General features: G+C 38.3%; 2 protein-coding genes across 2 annotated transcripts; both read left to right on the plus strand.

The window, feature by feature from the left end:
• Positions 1 to 844: 844 nt before the first annotated feature.
• On the plus strand, positions 845 to 4,173 carry xcr1b.1 (chemokine (C motif) receptor 1b, duplicate 1). Its single transcript, XM_027021191.2, has 2 exons — positions 845 to 919; positions 2,277 to 4,173. The coding sequence occupies exon 2, from the start codon at positions 2,278 to 2,280 to the stop codon at positions 3,307 to 3,309; it is 1,032 nt and encodes a 343-aa protein (XP_026876992.2). The 5' UTR covers positions 845 to 919; position 2,277; the 3' UTR covers positions 3,310 to 4,173.
• Positions 4,174 to 11,383: 7,210 nt separating this feature from the next.
• On the plus strand, positions 11,384 to 15,841 carry xcr1b.3 (chemokine (C motif) receptor 1b, duplicate 3). The gene is made up of 2 exons (XM_027021168.2): positions 11,384 to 11,449; positions 12,049 to 15,841. Exon 2 carries the CDS (start codon positions 12,073 to 12,075, stop codon positions 13,135 to 13,137), a length of 1,065 nt encoding a protein of 354 aa, XP_026876969.2. The 5' UTR covers positions 11,384 to 11,449; positions 12,049 to 12,072; the 3' UTR covers positions 13,138 to 15,841.
• Positions 15,842 to 22,740: the final 6,899 nt, after the last annotated feature.

The raw sequence follows: 22,740 nt of genomic DNA on the forward strand, positions 1-22,740 counted from the left end.
TCCTAAGTTTTCCACCAAATATTTGTAGGCTTTGAGATTTTATAGTAACAGCTGTTCTGTAAAAGGAGTATCAACATGCTATCAGATAATGACCTCCAAATAAAATGTTCTCCTCATACAAAAACTGCCTGATTGATCATTTGTTTTTGGAATGTTTTGTTATTTTTGAATAGCATGTAAATTATAGAATAAAAACATGTAAACTATAAAATTTTAAAAGCCCTCCAAAGGCTTTATTTTACTATCTTTTATTTTTTATTTTTTTTGCACTAGCATAAAAAACTAGGGGCTTCTTGAGACCAGGCATAACAGTTCCAGAGGGCTATGATAGAAAACATGCTTACCATCTCTATCACTATAAGTGAAGAGAACTGTGAGTTCTGCTTCAAAGGTGATTGGTACAGCACAGCACAGCATCTCTAATACTTATATAGAGAGTATGAGGAAAAAGGGGCCTACAACACCCAGCTATCATATTGTAGACCTTCCATCTGAAGATGCTCTGGGCTATTAAAGCAAGAACCTCCTAGTTTCTTGGCAGCACTTACTGTAAAATGGTTCAAGAACTGAACAGGGTTTCAGTCATTTCATGTATTCTAAATTTGAGGAGTTATTGATAAACCTTCTCGTGTACACTCTGCTTATAGTATTATCTTGCTTGAGTGTATAGTTCATTGTATGTAGTCCAGTTTAAACTTTTAGTGGCCTGTGACATGAAGACAAAAATTCAGAGTCCATGAAAAGGGTTGATCTAGGTTTTTTCATATATATATATATATAAAAAATATATATGTAAGTGGGAACAATGCCTCCTGTATGGGTTTCAAAAGAGAAATGAGGCAGGTATCAGTAATCTTATTCACTTCAACCTTAAAACAACACACCAGTTTTGGAGAACATTTCGGACCTTTATCCTAAGGTAGGAAAAATTGAAGAATAAATTATAATACACTCCCATTGTAATATGTATAATATCAAATTCTTAAGAATTTCACTTGGTAAGATTAAAATGTTAATTAGCCAACAAGCCAAGAAATATATTGAATCATCTATAATAATTTTGGAGTAGAGAAATATATATTGTCTGCATTCAGGCTGTTTTACCTTGATATATCAAGAACATTTTTGCATTGAAATCAATAATAAGTAGAACAATAAGTGGAGGTAAATTTGAATTTAAAATCAGTTTAAAGTCACAGTTTTGGAAAAAATGTCTTGGCTACAAAGTATAAAAGTGTTTTTACATTACATTTATAGCATTTAGCAGACACTCTTATCCAGAGCGACTTAGCAAAGTGCTTTGTCATTTACTCATAGAATATCGTAGTACTGTACAGTATGGTAGAGTCTAACATAACAATGAACTAGAATACAGGGATCAATGTTGATACCTAGAAGTACAAAATACATAAGGTCCATCTTAAACAATGATAAGTGCAATAAACAATAAGTGCTAGAGTTTGTTAAACAAACAATACCCTACAATAAGTATGAAATTAGTCAATATGGGAGCAGTGTCAGTTGTCCTTTAAATAATCTGCAAATAGATGGGTCTTCAGTCTGCAAGGGACTTTGCTGTCCAGACAGCAAGTGAGAGTTCATTCCATCTTGGAGCCAGGACAGAATATATCTTGACAAGTCCTGAAGCAAGGTATTTCAAGCTGAGCCGTACTTGAGGTTCGAAGTACTCGAGGTTACGGATTGGGCTTTGACCATTGACCTCATGTATGGCAAGCATCAAGGTTTTGACTGGGAGCCAATGAAGGGAGCACAGCAGTGGAGTAACATGTAAACTTTGGAAGACTGAAGACCAGCCATGCTGCTGCATTCTGGACAAATTGTAGAGGTTTGATGGCTCTTAGAGGAAGACCAGCAAGTAGCAAGTTGCAGTAGTCTAGCTTTGATATCACAAGAGACTGCACAAGCACCTGGGTAGCTCCCTGCGAGAGAAAGGGCCGAATCCTTCATATGTTACAAAGGAGAAATCTGCAAACTACACCTGTAGTTAGTAATTACAGCTAACAAGCAACTAACAACTAGGTTCAGAAAATTAGCCCTGAATTTCACAGAATCTAAAGTAGAGGTAAATAAACTCAGAGACTACCTTAACCAACCAGAGAATAATCCAATGAGGGAAAAACCAAAGTACACTGAATCTGACTTTAGAGGTGTCCAAATTTAAGTCAGTTCAATAAGTGCTGAGCCCGACCCTCAATTCACACCTAAGGCCAAGAATTGTTCTGAATTTAATCTGAATTGTTTTTTTTTTCCCTTAGCATGGACGATAATGAAAATACTTCCATGGTCTATGACTATACGATGGACTACGATAATGACATATGCAAAAAGACTGAAGTCACAAAGTTTGGTGCAGTCGTCACTTCAGTCTTTTTCACAGTGGTCATCATGTTCAGTTGTGTGGGCAACGGGCTGGTCTTGTGGATCCTGATCAAATACGAGAACCTGAAGTCCATGACCAACACCTTCCTCTTGAACTTGGCCATCTCTGACCTGGTCTTTACTATCGGCCTACCCTTCTGGGCGTCCTACCTTGTCTCTAACCAGGGCTGGCTGTTTGATGAGCCTGCCTGCAAAGCAATCAACTTCATATTCTTCGTAGGCTTTTACAGCAGCACAATCTTCTTAACAGTGATGACGGTGCACCGCTACATGGCAGTGGTTCATCCACTTTCTGTTGTTTTAAAGAGAAAGTCGTTCCACAGCACTCTGACCTCAGTGATCATCTGGCTACTGAGCATCTTCACAGCAATGCCTCACGTCATCTTCAACACGGTAGGATCCCACTCCAACAGCATTGAGGAAATATTTTACTGCGACTATGACAACATCAACTGGAAGCTGGTTGGTACCTACCTGCAAAATTTCTTCTTCCTCACCGCCTTCATCACCATCAGTTTTTGCTACATCCAGATCCTCCAGCGTTTGCTCAGACCCACCTCCCACACACGTCGTAAGACTGTCCGACTCATCCTCTGCATCGTAGTGGTGTTCTTCCTGGGCTGGGTTCCGTACAATGTGGCCATCTTCCTTGACTCCTTGATTTCATGGGAAGTGGCCCCACTGAATGATTGCATCGTCAGCACCATTGTGGACTACGTTTATTATGTGTCCCGCTTAGTAGCTTTCTCTCACTGTTGCCTAAATCCTTTGTTTTATGTCTTTATGGGGATAAAGTTCAGAAACCACTTGAAGAAGATGCTCTGGAATGTCTCCAGGAATGGGAGTCAGCCTCAGAACCGCCACAGCAATCTCATCTACTCAAACGGGGAAGAAATCTCCATGTACTAGCTGGTACATCTTAAAGTTGTACAGATAAATGTAAGAGAACATCCAATGAACTTTTTATTAGCTTACATTAGCTTACATTTATTAGCTTACATGCATTCTTATACTTCATTGCTGTACATAATCAACTACTTGTGAATGACAATACTGCTTTACATCTTTTTTTAATGGTGAACTTGAATTGTTTTTTTATATGATTATTACAAAAACCTATTTCCTTAATTATTGTAGGTTTATAATTTGCATGCCATATCTTGTATGTTTGAAAGCATGATGCACATATTAATGTCTTTAAATAATCATATAATGTAATGTCCTGTAAATGTGTTCATAGATAAACAAAAATAGATAAACAACAGAACTTAAATATATTCCATTTTGTATGCTTTTGTGCATTAGCCTACATAACATTATCTACCCCTTCTCACTGGATGCTGCTGATTTCAGGTCTTTTGGCTCTTGGACAACTCTTCTGATAATTCTTTTCACTCTTCTGTCTGAAATCTTGTGGGAAGCGCTTGGTTGTGGCCGGTTTATGGTGAAATAATGTTCTTTCCACTTCCGGATTATGGCCCAACAGTGCTCACTGGAAACTTCAGTAGTTTAGAAATTCTGTAACCAGTGCCATCAGTATGTTTTACAACAATAAGGTTGCAAAGGTCATGAGAGAGCTCACTGGCTTTACCCATCATGTGATGTTTCTTGTGTGGCACCTTGGTAATGAGACACCTTTTTATAGACCATCAGTTGAACCAAGTTGCACTAAGTTGAAGGAATGCTTTCTAATTACGGATAGATTTCAGCTGGTGTCGTGACTTTCCATGGCTTTTTGCACCTCTCTTTCTTCATGCATTCGATATTTTTTCCCTGTGTCATTTCTCTTTATTACACAACTTAATTTATGGACATCTATGGTTTGATTTCTTTGCATGTGTGGATTGGATAGGTTGATACCAACATCTGGTGAGAATTTCATGCCAATAGCACCTTTAGAAATATATTTACTTAGAAAATTGGTGACGTGTTCAGTACTTTTCACCCACTGTAGACTATAGGCTGTGTTTTTATCAACTAGGCTACAGTTATGCAACTAATACTGCCACAACAATGCTGTTGTTTTTACCTTATTGAAATCATAATCATATATCCACACTAACTGGAGGGGTTGAAATAAAGCACCTTGATTTTTAACCTCATCATATTAAGCATTAAGTATTTAAGCATTTCTTCCTACAATGGTTGAGAACAATTGGCACCAATTCTTAGAAAGCTCCAAAGTTAAAAGGTATGTACAGAGTTTGCACTGATTGGACCAAACCATAATGCAGACAAAAAATATTCCAAATAAATTCCAAAGTTTTCCACCAAATATTTGTAGGCTTTGGGGTTTTATAGTAACAGCTGTTCTGTAAAAGGACGATCAACATGCTATCAGATAATTACCATCAAAAATAAATTTTTCTCCTCATACAAAAACTGCCTGATTGATCATTTGTTTTTGGAATGTTTTGGTATTTTTGAATAGCATGTAAATTATAGAATAAAAACATGTAAACTATACAATTTTAGAAGCCCTCCAAAGGCTTTTTTTTTTTTTTTTTTGCACTAGCATAAAAAACTTGGGGCTTCTTGAGACCAGGCATAACAGTTCCAGAGGGCTATGATAGAAAACATGCTTACCATCTCTATCACTATAAGTGAAGAGAACTGTGAGTTCTGCTTCAAAGGTGATTGGTACAGCACAGCACAGCATCTCTAATACTTATATAGAGAGTATGAGGAAAAAGGGGCCTACAACACCCAGCTATCATATTGTAGACCTTCCATCTGAAGATGCTCTGGGCTATTAAAGCAAGAACCTCCTAGTTTCTTGGCAGCACTTACTGTAAAATGGTTCAAGAACTGAACAGGGTTTCAGTAATTTCATGTATTCCAAATTTGAGGATTTATTGATAAACCTTCTCGTGTGCACTCTGCTTATAGTATTATCTTGCTTGAGTGTATAGTTCATTGTATGTAATCCAGTTTAAACTCTTTTAGTGGCCTGTCACATGAAAATTCAGAGTCTATGAAAAGGGATGGTCAAGTTTCATGTGTAATTGGGAACAATGCTTTCTATATTGGTTTCATAAGACAATTGATGCAGGTATCAGAAATCTTATTCACTTCAACCTTAAAACAACACACCAGTTTTGGAGAACATTTTGGACATTTTTTATCCTAAGGTAAGAAAAAATGAAGAATACATTATAATACACTCCCATTGTAACATGTATAATATCAAATTCTTAAGAATTTCACTTGGTAAGATTAAAATGTTAATTAGCCAACAAGCCAAAAAATATATTGAATAATCTATAATAATTTTGGAGTAGAGAAATATATATTGTCTGCATTCAGGCTGTTTTACCTTGATTTATCAAGAACATTTTTGTATTGAAATCAATAATAAGTAGAACAATAAGTGGGGGTAAATTTGAAATTAAAATCAGTTTAAAGTCACAGTTTTGGAAAAAATGTCTTGGCTACAAAGTATAAAAGTGTTTTTACATTACATTTATAGCATTTAGCAGACACTCTTATCCAGAGCGACTTAGCAAAGTGCTTTGTCATTTACTCATAGAATATCGTAGTACTGTACAGTATGGTAGAGTCTAACATAACAATGAACTAGAATACAGGGATCAATGCTGATACCTAGAAGTACAAAATACATAAGGTCTTGTCATCCACAGAGCTCAAGCCAGTGTAACATTTGAGGGAGAACTGAGCTTCTGTGACTCAGTGGGGAAGTGGCCCCACTGAATGATTGCATCGTCAGCACCATTGTGGACTACGTTTGTTATGTCTCCCGCTTAGTAGCTTTCTCTCATCGTTGCCTAAATCCTTTGTTTTATGTCTTTATGGGGATAAAGTTCAGAAACCACTTGAAGAAGATGCTCTGGATTGTCTCCAGGAATGGGACTCAGCCTCAGAACCGCCACAGCAATCTCATCTACTCAAACGGGGAAGAAATCTCCATGTACTAGCTGGTACATCTTAAAGTTGTACAGATAAATGTAAGAGAACATCCAATGAACTTTTTATTAGCTTACATTAGTTTACATTTATTAGCTTACATGCATTCTTATACTTCATTGCTGTACATAATCAACTACTTGTGAATGACAATACTGCTTTACATCTTTTTTTAATGGTGAACTTGAATTGTTTTTTTATATGATTATTACAAAAACCTATTTCCTTAATTATTGTAGGTTTATAATTTGCATGCCATATCTTGTATGTTTGAAAGCATGATGCACATATTAATGTCTTTAAATAATCATATAATGTAATGTCCTGTAAATGTGTTCATAGATAAACAAAAATAGATAAACAACAGAACTTAAATTTATTCCATTTTGTATGCTTTTGTGCATTAGCCTACATAACATTATGTCCCCGTTCTCACAGTGCTGGCATTCCAAGCTCATATCTTCCATTCATATTCAGTAGAAAATAAATGAAAAAAAAATTTCTCATTTTACTTCATTTTATTTAAATATTTACATTGCAATATATCTTAAACAATGACTGCAAGTCCCTGTAAATATTTCAAGATACGCATTATTACTTGCTTCACAGAAACATAACATGAGTGTGCATGCACACACATGCATGCACACACGCACACACACACACACACACACACACACACACACACTGGTGCTCACTGGTGTTCACTGGTGCTCCTGCAGCTAAATTACCTTCTGTGGAAGGTGGTTGAGATTGACCCTCTCGAAAATCCTATGTCATAGTTCTCTAACTAGCTAGCTACAGGCAAACCTGCTCAGTGGGTGAAAGACAGAATGGAACAGTTAAACGCACACAAGACAATCCCCATGTCAGTGTTAGAGCAGACTTTAAATCTTTCCCCAGTAATAGAATTTTGTTCCGCTGATTTGGAGAGAGACTGAGGGAAAATGACGCATAGTTGAATTTGAGGTAGGCATTGTTCATACGTTTGAAGTACTGAAAACATTTTGTGGTTGGAGCCTGGAGCCCACAGCTTGTGATTGGATCCAGAGGTACCAAAATGTTCGGCTCAGACTCAGAAGGAAGTCAGGGACTATGGAAAAGAGGCCCACAGGGTGTACGCACCAAGCATAGACAATGATGATCCACTGCAAACAGATATGTAAAGGGGATCATTTGTACGTGTGTGGGTAAAAAAGATAGTAAGATAATTCCTTTTTGCTGGTATTTGGGGGAGGGGGGGTTACACAGTACAGTGGGTCTCGATAACAGTTCCATCTGAGTTGAAAATTGTAATGTTTTCTGTTTTTTCTTTCTGCTCAATTTCTCTGTTCTTTTTTCCCATCCACCTCTAAGTATGGGGAACAAGACCACATAGGTTATTCTAGCAAAGGTCTCAGGGACAGCCAGTGTGGAAAGTGAAGTGTAATTAAGCAAATTAAACTGTTGGATTAACTAACTGGGGAAATGCTTGGGAATGGCACATTGAGTGTGAATAGATTGATGGCATGTAGACAGCTAATCAAAGAAAAGACTTGGAAATAGAAACACTTCTAAATAGACGAAACAAAGCATATAACTTTAAAAAGTGGGAATCAAAGGCAAGAAGGGAACAAAATAAAATAATATAAGATTCTGTCCGATTAAAAAATAGTAATGATCAACAAGTTCAAGCTGCACACTCAGTGCCAAAAGACTGGATTTAATCTTAATGCTGGATTTTATTGAGTTAACCCTTTTACAAGTTCTGTCTGGTGATAATAGATATGTTTTCAAAGTGGCCCAAATGTCTTCCTTGTAAATATGCAGACACTAAGTCAGTGACTAAACATTTTATATGAGAGGTAACTGCAATATGGTGGGTCCTTTAATGCATTCACATGGGAAAGATCAAACAGAACAAAAAATCTGTCATCATGTGAAATGCTGACAAGTGGACCAATGCATATTTTAACAAGCATCCAGTATATTAACTATATTTTATCAAGCCTTATTGGAGGCTGCAGGAGAACCCAGTATGGGACATAGAGTTGGGAGAGTGGGTGGTAGTGAAGAACTCATTGTAGCGAAGGACAGCGAGCAGAAAGGAAAACTGAGCGGGTGAGGCAGAGGTGTCTGCACCAGAGGAAATACAAGGTTCACTATGGGTATAGCTGAACGGACTAAAGAAACTGGTATTATCGATTTTTTGGGAAAAGAGATCTTGCCTCTGTACTCTTCAAAATGACCAAGGTATCAGGACAGTAGACTCAGACGACTGGAGATATTGGAAGTGAGCGACATTGCGAGAGTGTCACAATCTCATATTGAAGTGAGAGTGAGGGATAATAAAATGATATCGCATATTTACAAATAGTTTTTGTCATAGAAAGAATCAGGGAGACTACTGGTGTTGGTCCATGTCTACACAGGTTGACGATTGGTGCAGCAGAGTTATCTGTCAGGTGATAGCTACATTATACGTGTAATGAAGAGCTCAAAAATTGAATGAAGACATAGCCGGAGCTGTTCGGAAATCCGACAGATGAACCCGAGAGCGTATATAAATCCGGTTGCGGGAAACAACCGGATTAGTGTTGGGATTAATGGTGGTAGCCACTGTTCTGTTAATAGTATTTGGGGAAAAAGTGAGATGATGGAAGCAAATGACAAATGTATGGATGAAAATGGACACGACAGGAACTCACAATTATGGCACCCAAGTACATGTAGAAAGGCTTGCTATCAAATGGAGGGAGTGGGAGACCCTGTAAGAATTTCCTACATTGCGACTCCCTTTTCTGTACAGTAAACAGTCTTTTCTCTCCAGCTGTATTAAAGATCTCTCCTCTGTCATTTTTGTCTATTTTTAGCAAAAGGCTACGTCAAATATAGTCTGAACTTGTGGCAGATGGCTGTATCATTTTAGATATTCTATGAAGTCTGAACATGTCGCACCTGCTATATCATTTAAATATTTTCACTTTCTCATTTGCTTTGCCATCTATATATATACTCATGTATATTTGAATAAAACCTGCGTGCTTCTCAGAATCTCTGACTCAGTGTCACTCATTCTGAGAAATGTGCCCCTGGGCCCTGAAGGACAACTAGAACAGCCGAGGCATACTGTGGGGCTAGAGGGACAGGCTAATGAAAATAAGGATTGTTTCCTTATGGACCAACTGGAAGAAAAGAAACCAGGAATAATTATCATGTATTAATGGCAATGACATGCTGAGATGTTGTTTGGTGTGCCGGATGTTTCCTCAAAGTTCTGCTTTCTTTTGCACTGTTGACTGACAGCCACACAAATGCCATTCACACTGTGCAATGTCTGTGAACTTGGAGTATTATTTATTAAAGAAACGTGGTGGTTGAAAACATGAAACATAAAAATCCCTGAAGACAACTCAGGTCAAACTGTCAATTAAAGTATATAATGTCAACAGATTAAACTATTATTTTTTACTCTCTTGTATTGTTTGTAATCTTGGCAACATAATGAATTTATCATATGTTTTTCCTGTGAAAGGATGTTTGGAAGAATGAGCAGATATTTTAGAAATTCTTGTTTGAGAAATAAAGGTAATTGGTTTCACTCTTGCCTCTGAATATTTCTCATTTTACAGAGAATTTCCATGCTCTGCTCTCTGCTATTTACAGTCAGGAATTTCACATACTTTGTGGTTAGTGAACACAAAAGAGAAAATGTATAAAGTGTGCACCAAACAGTTCTTTTCTTTCCGGCCTAAGATAACAAGTTGAGCAAGGCAAAACAGAAAGGGGAAGCACTCTGTCTGAAACATCACATTCTTCTCTCTCAGAAACCTTTTGTATTGCACTCTGGTCATTTCAGTCACTGAGGTAGGCAGGATTTGTGTAGGTCTGATTTGTGTAAATGTTTGGTAATATACATATACAAAAACCTTTGCTAATTGTTGCTAATGTGTTGAGAGTTTATTCTGATTCTAAATAGCTGTAGGAAATGATAGACTTATTTAATTCTTCTGTTACCATCATCTTAACCTTTTAAAGCAATGGACCGAGACATGGCAGTAGATAACAACAGTAACAGCATGAATGACTCATATTCAGATTATGGTGAATTAATCACTATGTGTAATCTGAAATTGTACCATCAAATCACAGCAGCCAGTTTCATTATTATTTTTTGCTTCAGTCTACTAATGAATAGTCTGCTCCTCTATATCCTGGCCCGTTTTGAGGATCTCAACAGAGTGACTATGTTTTTTCTATTAAATTTGGCTATCTTTGACTTGTTGTTCACAATAACTCTTCCTTTATGGGCCACTGATCACTTCTACCAATGGGTTTTTGGAAACATTGCATGCAAGATCCTAATCTGGACCTATTTCATGGGAATCTATGGAAGCCTCATCCTCCTCACAGCCATGACAGTTGACCGCTACTTTGCCATAGTAGTACGTAGTCCGTGGCTAACACACCAACGCAGGCTCAACCTTGCACGAGCAGCCTGCATATGTGCCTGGCTCATCAGTGGAGGAGCCTGTCTGAAAGAAGCCCTGTCTTCCAAAGTTATCTTGGTTGATCAGATCTTCACCTGCAATGCTGAATCATCAGAAGAGGACAAAACGGGGTATTACACACAGTTTGCCTTGCTTTTCCTCCTCCCACTGCTCATCATCATCTTCTGCTACAGCAGAATCCTGCACACGCTCATGTCGACCTCAGCCAGGCAAAAATACAGGACTGTGTTGGTCGTGCTGGGCATTGTCGTGGCTTTCTTCATATGCTGGGGGCCGTATCATATTGTCATGATAGTGACAGCTGTGCAACTTTCACCAGACTGTGTGAGGAGAAACAAACTACACCAGTCCTTTGTCATCTGCCAGATCTTCGCCTATTCCCACTGCTGTGTGAATCCAGTGTTGTACATGCTTAGGAAGAAGTCCAGGACGATCCTATCCAGCATTTTGTTCTGTTCTCCAGAGCTGAGGCAAGCTGGGCCCGAGGGGAGAGCCAATGACTTCAGCCACTCCAACATCCTCCAGCACTCAGTGGTTGATCGCGCAGATGTCTGCAAAACCAAAGAGCAAAATGTAACAGAGCTCAAGCCAGTGTAACATTTGAGGGAGAACTGAGCTTCTGTGACTCCAAACCGGTATGTTTTTTTCTCCCCCCCACCCTCATTTTAATGTGAACTCTTACAATTTTTAGTATAAGTAATGTCATAGAGAAGCTATATACAGTGTTCTTAAGAAAGAGTTGATTAACTTTAATATTTGCATATTCATGTGATAGGCATGTTGTAAAGGAAGTGAAAAAGTTTCATAGAAACGTTTTCCTTAAAAATTCAAATAAAAGAACAAAACCTAACAATCTAACTGGCAACAAAGAAAACAAACCAATTAACAAAATACTTGAGTGAAAAGTTCTATTTTTCAAAAAGTATTTTTAGAACTCTTTTCATTGATTGTGCTTTAACGAGAAAGGATTTCTATTTGTGAGTGTCCTGTAGACAAGCTGGATACAATCTAAGTCATTTGGCAATAAAATCAATTGAAGGTAAAATCTAGAAGATTGTGTCTTTGATAATTGTCATTTTTATCACCATGGTTCTTTATTACTAAGAAAGCAACATAGTGAAAAACATCCACTGGTGACTAAGTGTGATTTAGCTAGAGTAAACTGTAATTAAATAAGTAGTAGCTAGTGCTAACTTTCAGCTCAGTAAAAAAACACTTTCTTTTCTGTATATAGGTCATAAGTCTCAACACTGTTGTTATGGGTTCAGGCATCAAAATGGATCACAATCAGAGTTCGCCAGAAAACTCCACCTACTACCCTGACTATTACTACTTAATGAATGACTCTCTCATTTATGCAACCGAGGACCTGCAGATTGCTGGCACGGTCAGTGCTGTGCTCTACAGCCTTATCATCTGCATCAGTCTCACAGCGAACGGCTTCCTGCTCTGGGTGCTATGGACACGCAAGGGCCCCGTGAGCCCGGCAAACCTGCTGCTCCTGCATCTCACTGTCTCTGACTTGGCATTCACTGTCACGCTGGTGCCTTGGGCCATCTACCATGTCTGGGGCTGGCTCTTCGGGGATCTTGCCTGCAAGGTGCTCAGCGGAACCATCTTTCTGGGTCTCTACAGCTACATGATGTTCCTTACGTGCATGACGGTGCACCGCTACGTGGCGGTGGTGCACGCGGTGAGAAGGGCCGCGTTGAGTGCCTGCCGCGAGAGGCTCTACACCCATCTGACGTGCACCTTTGTGTGGGTCTTTTCCATCGGCTGCAGCTTACCTGAAGCTTTTCTCTCAGTGACCGAAATCACTCCAGATGGCATGACGTGTGGCCCTACCCAACAGTCACTGGACGTGGAGCTAGCTTACCACTACATGCAGCTCTCCATCTTCTTCCTCCTACCATTCCTCATCATCGCATTCTGCTACGCCCGAATCGCAATGACCATTCAGCGTTCTCAGATTGGCAACAGGCAGCACGCGGTGTGGCTGATCTTCTGCATTGTAATAGGGTTTTTCATCTGCTGGACTCCCTACAATGTCACCATCTTCATCCATTCACTGCAGCTCCTAGGACAGCAGGCCACATTTGCGTGGAAAGAAGGACTGGCGTATGCCTATTACATCACTCACATCCTGGCCTACTGCCATTGCTGTCTGAACCCACTCATCCAGATCTTTGGTGGGGTGAAGTTTAGGAGATACCTGTCACTGAGTAGAGGCTTCAGATGCTTGTCAGAGCGAGAGAGGAACCATACTTTCACTTCTCAGGGCACATCTTTCCAGACATCTGCAACAGCTCAGACGTGCATATGATGGTCTGGGGCTCAGAAATGGCTGGAAAGATCTTACAAGATAAATATATGTTGACTTTTTTTAATGCAAAGTTAGTCCTTTTATGATAACAAAAGCCTGTCTTGATTCCTTTCATATTTTAACTGCCTCGCTTTAAACGAAGTATTAGTGGGATATGGGAAATGTTAAAATATGTCACAATGAAACACAAAAAAAGGGATTTGATAGTAAAAAGCAGATCTAAAAACCAAGATGACATTATGCAAAGAATGCTTATTCTCTAGAAACTGTGTTGCAAATGCTTCAATGTGAAATGGATAAGTTCATTTTACTATACAGTAGATGGCAGCAGTGGTCTGAACTCTGAAACATTTAGAGGTTTTGTGGGTTTAAGGCAGAGAACTCAGACAAGGACTAGGCTTTTATCTCTGCATTGCATGTCATATCTGCATTATATATCAGTCAGTGGCCAGATCATGCATTTGTTGCATGCAAGCATAAGGGCTGAATGTGTCTTATGTGGTTTCCCTTCTGCTGTGTTTGCAAAAATAACACAAACAGACAAACAAGAAAAGCACACTGTCTTTATGCCCTAGGTTAGATACCATTATCTTTGGTGGGGAAGATAATTAATTACAATTAATCTTTCACATGAATATCAAAAATCATCTATGTTCTAGGAAGGACTCAGAAGAGTACAAATCCATCTTAGGATTTTATGAAAAATCATACTGCAAATTTCAATACAAAATAATGCTGGAAAAAATATAGCATTAAATAATGAACAGTGGTTTTATTTACTCTAGACCTAGGCCTATATAGCAAAAAGCCTACATCTCAGCTGATTCACAAAGTCATTAGTCTACTTGTTAGATGACTGTGACCTTTAATTATCCTAATCTCCTAGGCTCAGATCATTTAGATTTTGTCTCCATTTATGTAACAGGTAGTTAAGTAGATCTGATGACAAGCCACCTAATAAGTAAGCATAACTGTTTTTTGTGCACATGTAATTGTGATGACTGTGATCCATAATGCATGCCTGTGAAAGATAGAGTACGCTTTGGTGTGTTTAGGTTGGATATGAGTTCAGGTTATTGGAAAAATTAAACTTTTTTTTGTTAAGACCTTCTGCCTACAATAACATAAACCAAAGCTGAAAGTGTTTAACTGTACTTGTGTTCTAGTTTTAGTTAGAGTGAACAATGCATGATAAGAGACTTTTCAAGGCAGGGTTCTGTGGGAGCGTCTTCCAAAAGCACAATTTCATTTCTTAAAATGGTCCTCACTTTGTCCCGCTTCTACGCCACTACTTTAGCGATAGGTTGGGTGGTTGTCTGTAATCATCTTTAGAGCAAGCATAATTTATAAATAGTTTGGGAGCAGCATGGGAGGGTGGAGAGGCGATAAACCAGCACACCACATCTGGTTCCTACATTCTTGAAAGACATCCTCTTTCGCTGTCTCCGAACCTCACTGGCAAATGTGTTACTTAGGTTCGTAGCCAGGAGCTAAACAGCTGTTGTTTTCTACTCGACTGCGTCTCATCAGCCTTCTCTGCCCCCAGTGTTCACTCCCCTCCCTCCTGTTGGACTGCTTTCTTCTTTATTTACTTTTTTTTACTTCTTCTCTAAGCTGGTAATCACATGTTGAGTTAGTCCTCGTTTTTGTTTGTGCGAACTGCTCGCCTCAACCACATTTGCGGCTTCGTTTCAATTACTCTGAAGCACCGCGCGCCGCACTCTGATGATACACCGCAAAACAGTTTCTGTACACCGAAAACTTTATTCGCTGAGAGTTCCAAGTCCGGGAATAATTAAAACTGGTGTTAAACAACGAGTTCTTCAGAAGGGTTGCCCGAAGAGAGCACCCTGCTGAGATCAAGAAACAAAACCATCTACTTGAAATCCGTCGAACCTCATTGGAAGCATGACTGGAACCATATACAATCGAACAATAAAATAGCACCATATGAGATATTTGGTTATGTACAATAGCAATATAATAAGTACTTGATATGAAAAATAACAGATGCCAACTACCATGCATATTTGTAAAAACATCTCAGTCTATCATAGATGTTTTGGGGCGACTTGGCTGCTGTTAAGATCAATAACATAATGAAAACCACAAGTCAGCCAAAAACCACTGCAAGGAAGCCAGGATTTGGCTGTAGATGGTGTGAAGGGAAACCTTCACAGGCTCACCACCCTTTCTAAGTAGAGGGTGGAAGTGTAGGTGTGAATATTTGTGCATAATTGTGACATTGCCAGATATTGTGTGAAGTCGTGTACATTTTTGTTCCGCTGAAAACGTTAATTCATAATTTAACCTGGCTCACTTGAAGGAAATGTTAGTTTGCAAAGAAAATGTATTGATTGTACCTAATGTGTCTATTTATTGAACAAGTCTCATATTTTTGTTTGGTTTTTTAGAGCTGAAGAAAGAGTGAGAGGAGTGTTTCCAAAGGGAGCTCTATAATTAGATATATGGCCTTATTTTCAAATGTCTGCTAATTTAAAATAAAGAAGTCATATTTTATAGTACCTTGTTGCTTTAAGATGCCTAAAACAGGAAGACATGCTGTTGACAGGAGGGTATAATGACCCCCAATTGTAACACATGAACAGCTATGAAACCAAAATTAATGTTGTTTCCTGTACATCTCAGTATCTTGTCTGGTACTGGACTGAGCAGTTCATATGCACACAAAAAATATGCTATATTGCACCGCAATAAATCATTTTCATAAAGATTTTTTTCTTTGTAAATTCTTTATGTAAATATGTTGAACTATTAAAGATGTACAAGATTCCAAAATATATCACAGTATATTAATAAAGTGTTACCCTATTCCCTAGGTATTTAAAATTACATAACACATATTTCAACGATGTGTATTAAGCTTAGGCCTACTCAGAACTGGAGCAAAGGAAACAATGACCCTAGATTCACTTAAGAAGTTTAAACCATCTGATGTGTCTGAACCAGTCTTCTGGACTTTCTAATCAGTTCATAACAAACAGTGACAGGCCTAATAGTTTTCTAGTACTAAAAACATACATATTAGAACAACAGAAAGTGAAAGAAAAATGTCTTGCTTTGCTCATGTTCTGTAATTAATATGCATTAAGGGCAAACAATCTAGGTCTAATTCCTACAAAATGGAGGGTAAAGCACAGTCAAGGGTATGTACAAATAGTGATGTCTTGCTGATTTCTGATGTACTAAAACACTATATTCACTAATGTAAACTAAAAGGATACAAACACTTGATTTCTTTACCTTTACATTGCATTTAAGCAGGCTGTTTGTACTTTACTTACACTTACCTTGTATCTACTCTAACTTTACACCACTAACCTAAATAATCTCATTTTTATGACATTTTATGTAATTTATGACCCACAACATCACTTTTTTCAGAAGTTCTCCACTGGGAAATGCATTAAGGCACTCAAAACCAAAACCAACTGGCACCTGAACTGTGTAATAGTGCTGATATAACACACTTGACAGAAATCACTGCAGTCCAGGTGGAAAACACTGAACTATAAACTGAACTTCAACACTTAAGTGCCTCACATAGGCTGCACTCTTGAACAGTAATCTCTGCCAAAGTGCCTCACACAGCGTTCACTACTGAACTGTAATCTCTGCCGAGGTGCCTCACACATCTTGCACTTCTGAATTATAATCTCTGCTGAAATGCATCACACAGCCAACACTACAGAGCAGTAATCTCTGCTGAAGTGGTTCACACAGCCTGCACTACTGAAATATAATGTCTGCCAAATCGCCTCACACAGCCTATACACTCCTAAATTGTAATCTCTTCTTAAGCGCCTCACACAGCCTGTACTACTGAGCTCCTATGTTTATGCAATACACCTTATGTCACAAATTTGAATTCACTTTGGACAGAAATGTTTCTTGTGTAAACTGTGTCTTGTTTACCCTCAACCTTGTATATTTAGCCCTTGTTACCAACATACTGTAAATTGTGTTCTTGTGCCTTTGTATATTTATTCCACAGTTGTCAGAATTTTGCTCTATTGAGCAGTTTCCATCATATCAAAGCAAATTCCTACTGAAGTACTGATGGATAAAAGTAACTCTGACACTGATTTTCCAAACAAACCCTCATTACGGTTATTCAACTTATTAATAAAGGAAAGAAGGAGACCTTTCAGATGGGCTGTTTTATTAAATTTAATCCATGAAAGCGAAAAGAAATTAATTGTTTTCCTACTACTCATTTAGTCGTTTCCTCCTCGTCCACACGTGCGATGGCCCAATCATATTTAAATATTTAAAATGCAAAGGCAATCCTTACACAGTGCAGTGCCTTGTTTGTCCAAGAATCACCGGAGAAATCTCGGGCTTTCATGAGGTCCCACAACGAGAGTTTGTAGTTATTGTCAGTGCTGCGAATGCGCTTTACAATATACATACGTATACCAAAAATATGAATATCATTATGAAAGCAACAATCTGCTCTTTTTAAAAGCACCCAAAAGCTTTCACATATGTTATTACACAATGTTTAAAGAACATCTGAATGCAGGATTTAAATTCTGATTGACTAAGACTTCAGTAAAATGTTGCTTTGTATAACACCTTGTGGAAAACAAGGGCTAGTGACACATCCGGTTAAGTTAGGCAGACGCAGCCCATGTAACGCCAACGAACCTTTCGAAAGTTCATCAGTCTTATCACCATGTCATCATTCGATCTAATTTATATGCTAGTTCCAACCTCATGAAGGATTTAAATTGTTTGTACAATGCTGTTTTAATGATCGGTGTATAGCTAACACCTTCAATAGTAATAGGCCTGGTAGCAGAACGGAACTAATGCGCTGACTGATATGTTAACTTGTGATTACTAACTAGCAGTACTGTAGGCTAAAGGGGTTTTGTATACCTTTAGCGTTTACTTGCTGCCTTTAGATGATTATTTGTCGACGTAGTATTGCTTTTCTTTTTCATTTTTTGCCAGACTGCATTGAAGAGCTATTTTGGCTCTTTCACTGACTGACTGATTTGTTGAAATGAGCGTGTGCGAGGGCGAGACATCGCTAGAGAACCGTGTGTGGCCACGCTAGCGCTACAGTAGCAGGTTTTCTAGCTGCGTTATCAGTACTTAACCGCTGGCTCTTCCAAATAACTTGATATCGAAATAATCTAATAGCAGAAGCTTCAGGAATAACGGCACCAGAAATATGTGTGCTGACTTTGGCAACAGAAGTGCAGATTTATGCCACTGTGCTGCTCCCATTAACAGCTAAATCAAAAAATTTTAAACAAAAGATATATCAAGATATTATATGTATGTGCGTCAAAACATTCCACTTTTATCCTTACACAATGATGATTGTGTAAAATGTTCCTAGTGAACGGCGGTTTGGGTCTTTTCAGTTACTACTGAATGAAACTTCCTGGAAACTTCATGACCAACCTTCTAGTCTAAACATGTTTAAAATGTTTTAACTATTTAATATCAATTAGAATGCTGTATCAAATGTATACAGCATCAAACAGAATGCTCTATTTGCCTAAATATTTCAAAGACATAAATATTGGAACAGGAATGAGCAACCTCTTCACAAACACACTTGGCCCTGTGCACATGCTCTTGGTACTAGTGTTGGGGCGCTGCAACACATGGCAATAAGACTTTGTATCAATATGCACGCAATAGCTTTTTGTTGCTTCCTCCACGCTGTTTAAAATAATTTTTTGAATGCAACTTGCAGCTGTGTCACTTGCTGTTTTTTGACTTTGCAATCTGTGTTTACTTCCCTTTAGACACTGTCTACATGATTATGAAAGTCAAGTTCACTACTGCTCAGGCCTGTGTCACAGACTTGCTCTGCTGAGAACATCAGTCATCACCAAGTGTGTTTGCCTGGTGTGAATTCAAATGTCAGGTGATATTTCTGGAGCTGTAACAGCAGACCGTGGATGGGCGGCAGGGCGTACCTTAGAGTCTTTGGTGAAATCACAAATAGCAGTTTGTGATCAGTCTCTGAGTTCTCTGCTTTGTGACATATTTGTAAAGCTTCTACTAACCAAAAACCACACCCACTGTCTCTTTTTTGATTTGTGCATAGTTGGTGCGAGCTGGCCCCATCGTATGAGGTGCAGAAGGAACTGGAAACCCATCCATGTCATGCTGTTGGAGCAGTACCATTCATAATCCATCTTTTGATGTACTAATTGACGCCTTCATGGCTTAATCTGCATCGGTCAAATTACGCACCAGTTCACTAGTCAGGCAGGTCTATAGCAAATCCCATTCCCTGCATGTTTTCACTGCCACAAGGTGGAACCCTCCAGCAAACCACGCATTGCTTGTGTGGCTTGCTAGATTTGGCATAAACCTGCCCAACTAGCCCTGACATGCTTTGTAATTCTGCTTTTATTTAGCTGCTGACATTCCTGTTCTTGCGCTTGGTTTCTCAGAATCCACCTCTATACCATCTGTGGACAACTCGCCGAGGTAAGTGGGCTAATGCCCCAAACACTTCTGCCTCTGTAGTATCTGCCCTGATTTCCTATACTTGTGTTCTGCTTCTGTTTCCCCCATACCACTATATCACCATGCTAGGAAGATACTCACCCCTTACATACTGTCTTAATGCCCTTGTGCTGTTCTGTGAAATGCCTCTGAGCTGAGCATCATTTAAAAATCAGAAATCAATGCTTTCCAAATGGTGAACTTTTAGTGCCGCTCTTATTCACAGTGTAGTATAATGCTGAAAAAAACATCTATCTTGGAGAAGAGCTTTCCAGGGAGCCGGCATGCTGTAGTGTTCTTCTTTAAACCTCTTATATGAGTCACTTGGATCAGTGTAAGTTCTCATTATTTTTCTATAGAATGAACTCATTCTACATATCCACCAATCTCCAATCTTACAGTACATTTCTGAATTAGAGACTATAGCTCTGTTGTAAGCTTTGTTTTAAAAGCTAGTACTTTTTGTCTACTTAAGCTTTTATTGTAGAATTCCATAAGACATTTTTTGACAAAATGCAAGCAAAATACACCCTCTACTATAACATAATTACCTGCAGTGTTTAGATTAATTTGTTCATAGCAAAGGATATGTGGAGGTTAAATATGGTTTCTGTGTCTGTGCATTTTATTTTTTTTCAGTCTTAACAAAAGTTCTCATTAAATATAATTACTTGGACCATCAGTTGTGGCGAAGTGCAGTTGGAAAACCAACAGCAGGTTTTGAATAAGCAGAGTTAGGCATGCACAGCAACACTGAACTGCTGACGATGGGCTCCAGCCCAGAATGAACAAACATCCACATAACAGAGTCATAACAGAGTTCCAATAAATCACTCTTCTGGAGTCACACATCACTCTGATTATGGCATCGCGTTGTAACATTTTATTAGTGCATTAAAAATCAGTCAGGGTAATGTGAAAAAATGACCTTCTGGTGAAAAATAAATAGTGGTACACTTCCTGTATTTCATGTCATTTCAATATGAGTCATCATACTATATTCGTTTATTACATTTTATGTGATTTTTAAAATATATTATTCATTACAAAATGGAGGATGAGGAAACAATTGTAGTTTAACAGGCCAATGTAATGTGAGCATGCTCAGTGTAGCCACAGATAAAAATGTGTAGTTATAAACATCATAGAATGGTTCATAAAATTAAATAAATTGGAAAGGACCTTGGACTTTAGACTAATTATATTTGTTCAACCATATTTTACATGGTGTCATATTTTATCCTATAGTTTTGTTAATACAATAGTATACTTCTCCATTAAAGCACACTCAAGGAAACAGCCAAAGAAAGGCTATCCAGAAGTCCCTGGATTTTTATCCAGTTTAGAAGTTTGTGACCAATTGGCTCTGAATTCAGATAAATCCTCTGTCTGCTGTACTCAGACATCGACTGATGTAAAGTTTATTCAATAAGCCTATACAGTAACAATTAATAGGCCAAGCTTTGATTTTCTTACACCAAGAAGTTCCAGTTTTTTATGTGTTTTGAAATTGTATATAATTGGGGAAAAAACCCTAACTTATTTGAATTGTATAATACATGTACTACATGTTATGCATTTTTTCCACACTTGTCCATAGATAGTGAATTAGTTTATGCTTTTTATCAGTACCAACAGCAAAAGTATTAAAATCGAAAAACAAAATATGATTCAGAATCAGGCTTTATTGGCCACAAATGTTTGTACATTTGTACAATTAGGAAATTATTTCAAAAGTAGCTTGCAATACACATCGGAATTTACAATCGCATTAACATTAACATCCATTCCTAAATTTAAGGCATACACACAGTAACACAGGCACACAGATATTGTTTTGCATTCACACATACATCCATTCAAATGTATAAAAAAGAATGTACAAGATTCATAAATACAAAAAGTATTGGTATGCAAATAATTTTTATAGAGTGCAGAATATAGCAGCCAGATAAGGAACAGGTACAGAATTAAAAGCAGTATTGCAAGTGGCAGCACACTTATATACGCTTACAAAAAACATTTATGTGCTCTAATTGTTCATGAGTGTTATGTTGGAGGGAGAAAGTTTTCTGTAATCTGAGCCAATCATAGAAAGAAGCTCCTGACCTCTGGAAGCCCACATGTTTATTGAAACCAGCATGAATTGCAATAAAAAGAAGTTTTTATTATTTATTTAGTTCCTAAAGCATAGCAAAATTATTTTCAACCTCCAGAAGCCAACTTGAATCTTGTAGTTTATTAAAAGAATTTGAAATGCCAGATGTTGATTTAATTGAGTTAGATACACATCTGCTCTTCAAAGGACTTTAGTTTTAATCTCCTCTTCTCTATAACCATGACCCCTTTCCTCTCTGTCTGTCTGTCTGGCAGTAGGTCTGTCTGCATTCACTCTCATCTTTTCTGCTCCTTTGTTGGTTAGAATTATTTTTATGCCCACTTGTCAACTGATAGTTATGCTTGGGAGTTTTGCTTGTCAAAATACAAGCACACCTTTCCTCCATTCATTTGGATACCCTTATAGGCGCATACAGGCACTTCCTGTTTTTTACACAATATTTGTTTGTTTAGGTTTTTTTAGACCCTACTGAAAAATTTGGGCACCTTCACCCTTCCACCCACCTCCACTATCAACCACAAAACCTTTCCCAAAAAATTTAATAAATAAGTGGACATAAGTGATTTTAAACTGCACAGCGCATGACTAATGGTAGAAACATGTTAAGATCATTGCCGGAATGTCCTTGGGAAGACGAATGAATTTTCAGCAGAATAATTAACTTAATTAACAAATTTGCATGCATATTCATCAGGGCCATTGAAGTCTTTCCAGGCCGGCTTGATGAACGCGTCTGTGTAATAACAGCCTCATTTACATTCTGTCTTCCATTGTCATTTACGTGGTTTAGAGCATCGTGCAACACAGGCTGAGAGAGGGAAAAGCAGGCCTTCATGTATGCGCATATATCATGCCCAGCGCTGCTTGGCCGGCCTGTGATTGGCTACGCAGGTAGAGGCAGGATCGGTGTAGGATAGACTCCCCACTCTCCAGCATCCGAATGTGCCCTTGTGGTGGTGGGGGGGGGCAGCCGCGTATGCCCC

The sequence above is a fragment of the Electrophorus electricus genome, chromosome 7, assembly GCF_013358815.1.
Source record: "Electrophorus electricus isolate fEleEle1 chromosome 7, fEleEle1.pri, whole genome shotgun sequence".
NCBI lineage: Eukaryota > Metazoa > Chordata > Actinopteri > Gymnotiformes > Gymnotidae > Electrophorus > Electrophorus electricus.

What these genes read in the sequence shown, in the direction of transcription:
- xcr1b.1 (XM_027021191.2), top strand. Translation starts at nt 2,278, where the DNA reads ATGGACGATAATGAAAATACTTCCATGGTCTATGACTATACGATGGAC.
- xcr1b.3 (XM_027021168.2), top strand. Translation starts at nt 12,073, where the DNA reads ATGGGTTCAGGCATCAAAATGGATCACAATCAGAGTTCGCCAGAAAAC.